General features: G+C 47.0%; 1 protein-coding gene across 2 annotated transcripts in view; it reads right to left on the bottom strand.

The window, feature by feature from the left end:
• Positions 1-338: 338 nt before the first annotated feature.
• Positions 339-11,149, bottom strand: part of LOC112238160 (ubiquitin-conjugating enzyme E2 D2) — a 29,481-nt gene continuing 18,670 nt past the window's right edge. Inside the window, exons 3-9 of one of the 2 annotated variants that reach the window (XM_042330378.1) lie at positions 10,939-10,970; positions 10,720-10,797; positions 7,772-7,877; positions 7,371-7,464; positions 2,026-2,763; positions 1,465-1,526; positions 339-367 (exon numbers count right to left, since the gene is read on the bottom strand). In XM_042330378.1, the coding sequence (XP_042186312.1) occupies positions 2,718-2,763; positions 7,371-7,464; positions 7,772-7,877; positions 10,720-10,797; positions 10,939-10,970 (356 nt within the window). In that variant the 3' untranslated portion in view covers positions 339-367; positions 1,465-1,526; positions 2,026-2,717. Of the gene's footprint in view, positions 368-1,464; positions 1,527-2,025; positions 2,764-6,712; positions 7,199-7,370; positions 7,465-7,771; positions 7,878-10,719; positions 10,798-10,938; positions 10,971-11,149 lie in introns of those variants that run through there. The other variant, XM_042330377.1, reaches the window with a different exon arrangement.

Raw genomic sequence — 11,149 nt, 5'->3', positions numbered from 1 at the left:
AGTAGACCGGGATCCACAGGGATATTCCCCAAGTAGACCGGGATCCACAGGGATATTCCCCTAGTAGACCGGGATCCACAGGAATATTCCCCTAGTAGACCGGGATCCACAGGGATATTCCCCTAGTAGACCGGGATCCACAGGGATATTCCCTAGTAGACCGGGATCCACAGGGATATTCCCCTAGTAGACCGGGATCCACAGGGATATTCCCCAAGTAGACCGGGATCCACAGGGATATTCCCTAGTAGACCGGGATCCACAGGGATATTCCCCTAGTAGACCGGGATCCACAGGGATATTCCCTAGTAGACCGGGATCCACAGGGATATTCCCCAAGTAGACCGGGATCCACAGGGATATTCCCCTAGTAGACCGGGATATTCCCCTAGTAGACCGGGATCCACAGGGATATTCCCCTAGTAGACCAGGATATTCCCCTAGTAGACCGGGATCCACAGGGATATTCCCCAAGTAAACCAGGATCCACAGGGATATTCCTCAAGTATACCGGGATCCACAGGGATATTCCCCTAGTAGACCAGGATCCACAGGGATATTCCTCAAGTAGACCGGGATCCACAGGGATATTCCCCTAGTAGACCAGGATCCACAGGGATATTCCCTAGTAGACCAGGATATTCCCTAGTAGACCAGGATATTCCCTAGTAGACCGGGATCCACAGGGATAATCACCTAGTAGACCGGGATCCACAGGGATAATCACCTAGTAGACCGGGATCCACAGGGATATTCCCCAAGTAGACCGGGATCCACAGGGATATTCCCCTAGTAGACCGGGATCCACAGGGATATTCCCTAGTAGACCGGGATCCACAGGGATATTCCCTAGTAGACCAGGATATTCCCTAGTAGACCGGGATCCACAGGGATATTCCCCTAGTAGACCAGGATATTCCCTAGTAGACCGGGATCCACAGGGATATTCCCCAAGTAGACCGGGATCCACAGGGATATTCCCTAGTAGACCGGGATCCACAGGGATATTCCCCTAGTAGACCGGGATCCACAGGGATATTCCCTAGTAGACCGGGATCCACAGGGATATTCCCCAAGTAGACCGGGATCCACAGGGATATTCCCTAGTAGACCGGGATATTCCCTAGTAGACCGGGATCCACAGGGATATTCCCCTAGTAGACCAGGATATTCCCTAGTAGACCGGGATCCACAGGGATATTCCCCAAGTAAACCAGGATCCACAGGGATATTCCTCAAGTATACCGGGATCCACAGGGATATTCCCCTAGTAGACCAGGATCCACAGGGATATTCCTCAAGTAGACCGGGATCCACAGGGATATTCCCCTAGTAGACCAGGATCCACAGGGATATTCCCCTAGTAGACCAGGATATTCCCCTAGTAGACCAGGATATTCCCCTAGTAGACCGGGATCCACAGGGATAATCACCTAGTAGACCGGGATCCACAGGGATAATCACCTAGTAGACCGGGATCCACAGGGATATTCCCCAAGTAGACCGGGATCCACAGGGATATTCCCCTAGTAGACCGGGATCCACAGGGATATTCCCTAGTAGACCGGGATCCACAGGGATATTCCCTAGTAGACCAGGATATTCCCTAGTAGACCGGGATCCACAGGGATATTCCCTAGTAGACCAGGATATTCCCTAGTAGACCGGGATCCACAGGGATATTCCCCAAGTAAACCAGGATCCACAGGGATATTCCTCAAGTATACCGGGATCCACAGGGATATTCCCTAGTAGACCAGGATCCACAGGGATATTCCTCAAGTAGACCGGGATCCACAGGGATATTCCCTAGTAGACCAGGATCCACAGGGATATTCCCTAGTAGACCAGGATATTCCCTAGTAGACCAGGATATTCCCCTAGTAGACCGGGATCCACAGGGATAATCACCTAGTAGACCGGGATCCACAGGGATAATCACCTAGTAGACCGGGATCCACAGGGATATTCCCCTAGTAGACCAGGATATTCCCCTAGTAGACCGGGATCCACAGGGATATTCACCTAGTAGACCGGGATCCACAGGGATATTCACCTAGTAGACCGGGATCCACAGGGATATTCCCCTAGTAGACCGGGATCCACAGGGATATTCCCCTAGTAGACCAGGATATTCCCCTAGTAGACCGGGATCCACAGGGATATTCCCCTAGTAGAACAGGATCCACAGGGATATTCCCCTAGTAGAACAGGATCCACAGGGATATTCCCCTAGAAAATCTCTGGTTAAAAGTAATGTATATAGGGAATAGACTGGCATTTCAGACACAGCCAACAACATCACACACCAGTTGGTGTATCCTGAAGAGACACGTCTGTCCGGTTTGGTCAGGTGTCTTCAACGTCCTCAGAACAACATGGATAGAACGCAGTCTAGGGGTTTAGTCTGATAACCAAGAGGCCAGTCGGCACGGCCGTATACTGTTGTTGCATGCTCAACATGAAGAGTTCAGAACCCATGAATGACTTACATTAAAATGTTGTGTTTTTTCCCGCACTTAAATTAAACTAGTACACACGTTGACTGTCCGAGCAACAAACACTATCTTTTTAATAGCACATAAATGAAGGAGTGAAAATGGGGGCAAAATGAGTCTAATTCAATAACAAAATGAACAAAATAATGAAAACAAGCAATTGAAGTTGACTCCAGCTACAACGACGTTCTCCTTCCGATGATCCGTTCAGACCAGTCATCACATGGCGTATTTCTGCGTCCATTCTCTTGCTATTCTGCTGTATCTGTAAGAAGGGAAAACAAACAAAAACAATAGAGGCAGCTTCCCAAATGGCACCCTATCGGCTGCACTACTTTTCACCAAAGCCGTACCAGGGTACATCACCATGTTTCCTGGTCTGGGAACGTCACAACGGATCCTGGTCTGCCAGGGGAACGTCCCTGCGGATCCTGGTCTGCCAGGGGAACGTCCCGGCGGATCCTGGTCTGCCAGGGGAACGTCCCGGCGGATCCTGGTCTGCCAGGGGAACGTCACTACGGATCCTGGTCTGCCAGAGGAATGTCCCTACGGATCCTGGTCTGCCAGGGGTACATCACCATGTTTCCTGGTCTGCCAGGGGTACATCACCATGTTTCCTGGTCTGCTAGGGGAACGTCCCTGCGGATCCTGGTCTGCCAGGGGAACGTTCCTACAGATCCTGGTCTGCCAGGGGTACATCACCATGTTTCCTGGTCTGCCAGGGGAACGTCCCCTACGGATCCTGGTCTGCCAGGGGTACATCACCATGTTTCCTGGTCTGCCAGGGGAACGTCACTACGGATCCTGGTCTGCCAGGGGAACGTCCCGGCGGATCCTGGTCTGCCAGGGGAACGTCACTACGGATCCTGGTCTGCCAGAGGAATGTCCCTACGGATCCTGGTCTGCCAGGGGAATGTCCCTACGGATCCTGGTCTGCCAGAGGTACATCACCATGTTTCCTGGTCTGCCAGGGTACATCACCATGTTTCCTGGTCTGCCAGGGTACATCACCATGTTTCCTGGTCTGCCAGGGGTACATCACCATGTTTCCTGGTCTGCCAGGGGTACATCACCATGTTTCCTGGTCTGCCAGGGGTACATCACCATGTTTCCTGGTCTGCCAGGGGTACATCACCATGTTTCCTGGTCTGGGAACGTCACTACGGATCCTGGTCTGCCAGGGGTACATCACCATGTTTCCTGGTCTGCCAGGGGAACGTCACTACGGATCCTGGTCTGCCAGGGGAAACTTCCCTACGGATCCTGGTCTGCCAGGGTAACGTCCCTACGGATCCTGGTCTGCCAGGGGAACGTCCCTACGGATCCTGGTCTGCCAGGGGAACGTCCCTACGGATCCTGGTCTGCCAGGGGAACGTCACTACGGATCCTGGTCTGCCAGGGGAACTTCCCTACGGATCCTGGTCTGCCAGGGAACATCCCTACGGATCCTGGTCTGCCAGGGGAACGTCCCTACGGTTCCTGGTCTGCCAGGGGAACGTCCCTACGGATCCTGGTCTGCCAGGGGAAGGTCCCTACGGATCCTGGTCTGCCAGGGGAAAGTTCCTACGGATCCCTACGTCCCTGACCGAGTCTGTAAGACCTACATGTTTCAAGCAGAACACCATAGTGCCTGCGCACAAGAATGTCAAGGTAATCTGCCTAAATGAGGCATCACTACAGACCCTGGTTCGATCCCAGGCTGTATCACAACTGGCTGCGATCGGGAATCCCATAGGGCAGCGCACAATTGGCCCAGCGTCGTCCGGGTTAGGGGAGGGTTTGGCCAGGGTAGACAGTCACTGTAAATAAGAATTTGTTCTTAACTGACTTGCCAGGTTAAATAAATGTTAAATATATATACAGTGGGGCAAAAAAGTATTTAGTCAGCCACCAATTGTGCAAGTTCTCCCACTTAAAATGAGATGAGAGAGGCCTGTTATTGTCATCATAGGTACACTTCAACTATGACAGACAAAATGAGAAAAAAAATCCAGAAAATCACATTGTAGGATTTTTAATTAATTTATTTGCAAATTATGGTGGAAAATAAGTATTTGGTCAATAACAAAAATTTCTCAATACTTTGTTATATACCCTTTGTTGGCAATGACAGAGGTCAAACGTTTTCTGTAAGTCTTCACCAGGTTTTCACACACTGTTGCTGGTATTTTGGCCCATTCCTCCATGCAGATCTCCAGAAACAAAATTGTAGACCTGCACCAGGCTGGGAAGACTGGGATATCAACTGTGGGAGCAATTATTAGGAAATGGAAGACATACAAGACCACTGATAATCTCCCTCGATCTGGGGCTCCACGCAAGATCCCACCCCGTGGGGTCAAAATGATCACAAGAACGGTGAGCAAAAATCCCAGAACCACACGGGGGGGACCTAGTGAATGACCTGCAGAGAGCTGGGACCAAAGTAACAAAGCCTACCATCAGTAACACACTACGCCGCCAGGGACTCAAATCCTGCAGTGCCAGACGTGTCCCCCTCCTTAAGCCAGTACATGTCCAGGCCCGTCTGAAGTTTGCTAGAGAGCATTTGGATGATCCAGAAGAAGATTGGGAGAATGTCATATGGTCAGATCAAACCAAAATGTAACTTTTTGGTAAAAACTCAACTTGTCGTGTTTGGAGGACAAAGAATGCTGAGTTGCATCCAAAGAACACCATACCTACTGTGAAGCATGGGGGTGGAAACATCATGCTTTGGGGCTGTTTTTCTGCAAAGGGAGCAGGACGACAGATCCGTGTAAAGGAAAGAATGAATGGGGCCAGGTATCGTGTGATTTTGAGTGAAAACCTCCTTCCATCAGCAAGGGCATTGAAGATGAAACGTGGCTGGGTCTTTCAGCATGACAATGATCCCAAACACACCGCCCGGGCAACGAAGGAGTGGCTTCGTAAGACGCATTTCAAGGTCCTGGAGTGGCCCAGCCAGTCTCCAGATCTCAACCCCATAGAAAATCTTTGGAGGGAGTTGAAAGTCCGTGTTGCCCAGCAACAGCCCCAAAACATCACTGCTCTAGAGGAGATCTGCATGGAGGAATGGGCCAAAATACCAGCAACAGTGTGTGAAAACCTGGTGAAGACTTACAGAAAACGTTTGACCTCTGTCATTGCCAACAAAGGGTATATAACAAAGTATTGAGAAACTTTTGTTATTGACCAAATACTTATTTTCCACCATAATTTGCAAATAAATTCATAACAAATCCTACAATGTGATTTTCTGGATTTTTTTTCTAATTTTGTCTGTCATAGTTGAAGTGTACCTATGATGACAATTACAGGCCTCCCTCATCTTTTTAAGTGGGAGAACTTGCACAATTGGTGGCTGACTAAATACTTTTTTGCCCCACTGTATTATTTTAATGACTACCACCCTGTAGCACTCACATCTGTAACCATGAAGTGCTTTGAAAGGCTGGCCATGACTCAAATCAACACCATCATCCCAGGGTCCTCAGATCCTCAAAAAGTTCTACAGCTGCACCATCGAGAGCATCTTGACTGGTTGCATCACTGCCTGGTATGGCAACTGCTCGGCCTCCAACCACTAAAGAGGGTAGTGCATACGGCCCAGTACATCACTGGGGCTAATCTGCCTTCCATCCAGGACCTCTACACCAGGCGGTGTCAGAGGAAGGCCTTAAAAATAGCCAAAGACTCCAGCCACCCTAGTCAAAGACTTCTGTCTGCACTAAGCAAAGAGTCATTGGGAATGTAAGCTGCGGTGCTTAGTGCACCAGGCGGTGTCAGAGGAAGCCCCTAAGCCATATGACTGCTGATGGATACCCAGACTATTTTCATTGTCCCCTTTTTTTTACAGAAAAAAACTTGTCCACACACAAGCAAACTAAAGCCTTACAAGGACTGTGGTAGACTGTAGTTGGCTGAATGATGAGACAGCTTCCAGGGAATCCAGCGAGACCTGCCCTGGGTGAGGACTACATGCTGCCATAAACATAGACCTCCACAACAACAACCTCCTCTCCACAGACCCCGGACATTATTATTCCGCTTTGAGAGACTTGGGGCATTATTCCGCTTTGAGAGACACGGGGCATTATTCTGCTGTGAGAGACACAGGGCAATATTCTGCTTAGAGAGACACGGGGCATTATTCTGCTTTGAGAGACACGGGACATTATTCTGCTTTGAGAGACCGGCATTATTCTGCTTTGAGAGACCGGGCATTATTCTGCTTTGAGAGACCGGGCATTATTCTGCTTTGAGAGACCGGGCATTATTCTGCTTTGAGAGACCGGGCATTATTCTGCTTTGAGAGACCGGGCATTATTCTGCTTTGAGAGACACGGGACATTATTCCGCTTTGAGAGACACGGGGCATGATTCTGCTTTGAGAGACACAGGGCAATATTCTGCTTTGAGAGACACGGGGCATTATTCTGCTTTGAGAGACCGGCATTATTCTGCTTTGAGAGACCGGGCATTATTCTGCTTTGAGAGACACGGGACATTATTCCGCTTTGAGAGATACGGGGCATGATTCTGCTTTGAGAGACACGGGGCATTATTCCGCTTTGAGAAACACAGGGCATTATTCTGCTTTGAGAGACACGGGGCATTATTCCCCTTCGAGAGACACGGGCATTATTCCGCTTTGAGAGACCGGACATTATTCTGCTTTGTCTCGGCTGTAGACCATGATCGTGTGTACAGGTCCCCGACTGAAAGCAGACAGGAACATATTATGTTTATCAACTTCCCAGTGAGCCAAAAAGTTGTTGAAAATAACGTATTTTCACTGGGTTATACAGAATGAAAAATGTCCTGACATCTGCAGAATATAAAATGACACTGAAGGGATGTCTCCAACAGACAGCAGTACAGGATACTTACTTGTCACTATCTGCTTTATAGATGCGTGCGATCTCTGGTACTAGAGGGTCGTCTGGGTTGGGATCACATAACAGGGAGCAAATGGAGAGCAGAACTGCAGAGGAAGACAGTTACAAGAGTGAGAAACCTTGTTTCTCTGCAGTGTAACTAGGAACAGGAGCAGGGGGGCTTTGGATCCCCACTAGACGACTCTCACGTAGACATCTAGGCCATGTGATGTAGTGACGTCTGATTCCTTATGATACATACACACAGAGGCACGTTAAAAATTGTAGAAAACATCTCCACAATCTCCATTGAAATAACTTTGTAGTCCGAGACCAGGCTTAATCTGTGTCCGGTAAACTGCCCCATAATGCACCTTCAGTGGATCTGTCCATCACAGAGTAGTCCTAACTCACCTTTAGAAATAGTTAAAGCCGGCGACCACTGTGATCTGAGAATATCCAAACAGATACTGCCGTTACTGTTAATATTGGGGTGGTAAATTCTTGTGGTAAACGCTAACTGGGGGAGAAAGAGAGAGAGAGAGAGAGAGAGGAAAATATTAATTCAACAAAATGCTAATATATTTCATAAATCACCCCTCCTACCACACAACATTAACTAGTAAATCACCCCTCCTACCACACAACATTAACTAGTAAATCACCCCTCCTACCACACATTAACTAGTAAATCACCCCTCCTACCACACAACATTAACTAGTAAATCACCCTCCTACCACACAACATTAACTAGTAAATCACCCCTCCTACCACACAACATTAACTAGTAAATCACCCCTCCTACCACACAACATTAACTAGTAAATCACCCCTCCTACCACACAACATTAACTAGTAAATCACCCCTCCTACCACACAACATTAACTAGTAAATCACCCCTCCTACCACACAACATTAACTAGTAAATCACCCCTCCTACCACACAACATTAACTAGTAAATCACCCCTCCTACCACACATTAACTAGTAAATCACCCCTCCTACCGCACATTAACTAGTAAATCACCCCTCCTACCACACAACATTAACTAGTAAATCACCCCTCCTACCACACAACATTAACTAGTAAATCACCCTCCTACCACAACATTAACTAGTAAATCACCCCTCCTACCACAACATTAACTAGTAAATCACCCCTCCTACCACACATTAACTAGTAAATCACCCCTCCTACCACACAACATTAACTAGTAAATCACCCCTCCTACCACACAACATTAACTAGTAAATCACCCCTCCTACCACACAACATTAACTAGTAAATCACCCCTCCTACCACACATTAACTAGTAAATCACCCCTCCTACCACACAACATTAACTAGTAAATCACCCCTCCTACCACAACATTAACTAGTAAATCACCCCTCCTACCACAACATTAACTAGTAAATCACCCCTCCTACCACAACATTAACTAGTAAATCACCCCTCCTACCACACAACATTAACTAGTAAATCACCCCTCCTACCACACAACATTAACTAGTAAATCACCCCTCCTACCACACAACATTAACTAGTAAATCACCCCTCCTACCACACAACATTAACTAGTAAATCACCCCTCCTACCACACAACATTAACTAGTAAATCACCCCTCCTACCACACATTAACTAGTAAATCACCCCTCCTACCGCACATTAACTAGTAAATCACCCCTCCTACCACACAACATTAACTAGTAAATCACCCCTCCTACCACAACATTAACTAGTAAATCACCCCTCCTACCGCACATTAACTAGTAAATCACCCCTCCTACCACACAACATTAACTAGTAAATCACCCCTCCTACCACAACATTAACTAGTAAATCACCCCTCCTACCACAACATTAACTAGTAAATCACCCCTCCTACCGCACATTAACTAGTAAATCACCCCTCCTACCGCACATTAACTAGTAAATCACCCCTCCTACCACACAACATTAACTAGTAAATCACCCCTCCTACCACAACATTAACTAGTAAATCACCCCTCCTACCGCACATTAACTAGTAAATCACCCCTCCTACCACACAACATTAACTAGTAAATCACCCCTCCTACCACAACATTAACTAGTAAATCACCCCTCCTACCACAACATTAACTAGTAAATCACCCCTCCTACCGCACATTAACTAGTAAATCACCCCTCCTACCGCACAACATTAACTAGTAAATCACCCCTCCTACCACACATTAACTAGTAAATCACCCCTCCTACCGCACAACATTAACTAGTAAATCACCCCTCCTACCACAACATTAACTAGTAAATCACCCCTCCTACCACACAACATTAACTAGTAAATCACCCCTCCTACCACACAACATTAACTAGTAAATCAATCACCCCTCCTACCACACAACATTAACTAGTAAATCACCCCTCCTACCACACAACATTAACTAGTAAATCACCCCTCCTACCACACAACATTAACTAGTAAATCAATCACCCCTCCTACCACACAACATTAACTAGTAAATCACCCCTCCTACCACACAACATTAACTAGTAAATCACCCCTCCTACCACAACATTAACTAGTAAATCACCCCTCCTACCACAACATTAACTAGTAAATCACCCCTCCTACCACACATTAACTAGTAAATCACCCCTCCTACCGCACATTAACTAGTAAATCACCCCTCCTACCACACAACATTAACTAGTAAATCACCCCTCCTACCACAACATTAACTAGTAAATCACCCCTCCTACCACAACATTAACTAGTAAATCAATCACCCCTCCTACCACAACATTAACTAGTAAATCACCCCTCCTACCACACAACATTAACTAGTAAATCACCCCTCCTACCACACAACATTAACTAGTAAATCACCCCTCCTACCACACAACATTAACTAGTAAATCACCCCTCCTACCACAACATTAACTAGTAAATCACCCCTCCTACCACAACATTAACTAGTAAATCACCCCTCCTACCACAACATTAACTAGTAAATCAATCACCCCTCCTACCACAACATTAACTAGTAAATCACCCCTCCTACCACAACATTAACTAGTAAATCACCCCTCCTACCACAACATTAACTAGTAAATCACCCCTCCTACCACAACATTAACTAGTAAATCACCCCTCCTACCACAACATTAACTAGTAAATCAATCACCCCTCCTACCACACAACATTAACTAGTAAATCACCCCTCCTACCACAACATTAACTAGTAAATCACCCCTCCTACCACACAACATTAACTAGTAAATCACCCCTCCTACCACAACATTAACTAGTAAATCACCCCTCCTACCCCTTTCGAGCCCCTTTCCAAACGTTTGTGAAGTGACATGGACCCTTACCTTAGGAGGTTTGAAAGGATAGTCTGTCGGGAAATGAATGGTCAGGAAGAAAACGCCCCCCTGATATGGACTGTCATTCTGAAAGGAGAGAAAGAGCGTCTGTCATGACGACTGATCCAACCACCTGTACGTCCAGGAAAATGTTATACCTTCGTCAAAACAGACATTCAAGCCTTTAGAATTCTCCCGTTCTAGTGGGATTACGTGACTGGTACTCACAGGTCCCATGATCGTGGCTTGCCAGTGAAACACTGGCGGAAGGAGAGGGGGAGAAGGAGAGTTAGTGCACATTCAGGGTCATTGTAAATCTTTAACCACCTTTGATCAGGTGTATTAGTGCTTTTGGGCAAAAAAACAAAAATATTCAGCCCTTTGGTTCTCCAGGACCAAGATGAAGAATAACTGCCTTCAACAGTTCCATAAAAATATA

Source organism: Oncorhynchus tshawytscha, linkage group LG11 (assembly GCF_018296145.1).
Source record: "Oncorhynchus tshawytscha isolate Ot180627B linkage group LG11, Otsh_v2.0, whole genome shotgun sequence".
NCBI classification, from domain to species: Eukaryota; Metazoa; Chordata; class Actinopteri; order Salmoniformes; family Salmonidae; genus Oncorhynchus; species Oncorhynchus tshawytscha.
This window is presented reverse-complemented; position numbering and strand designations above follow the sequence as displayed.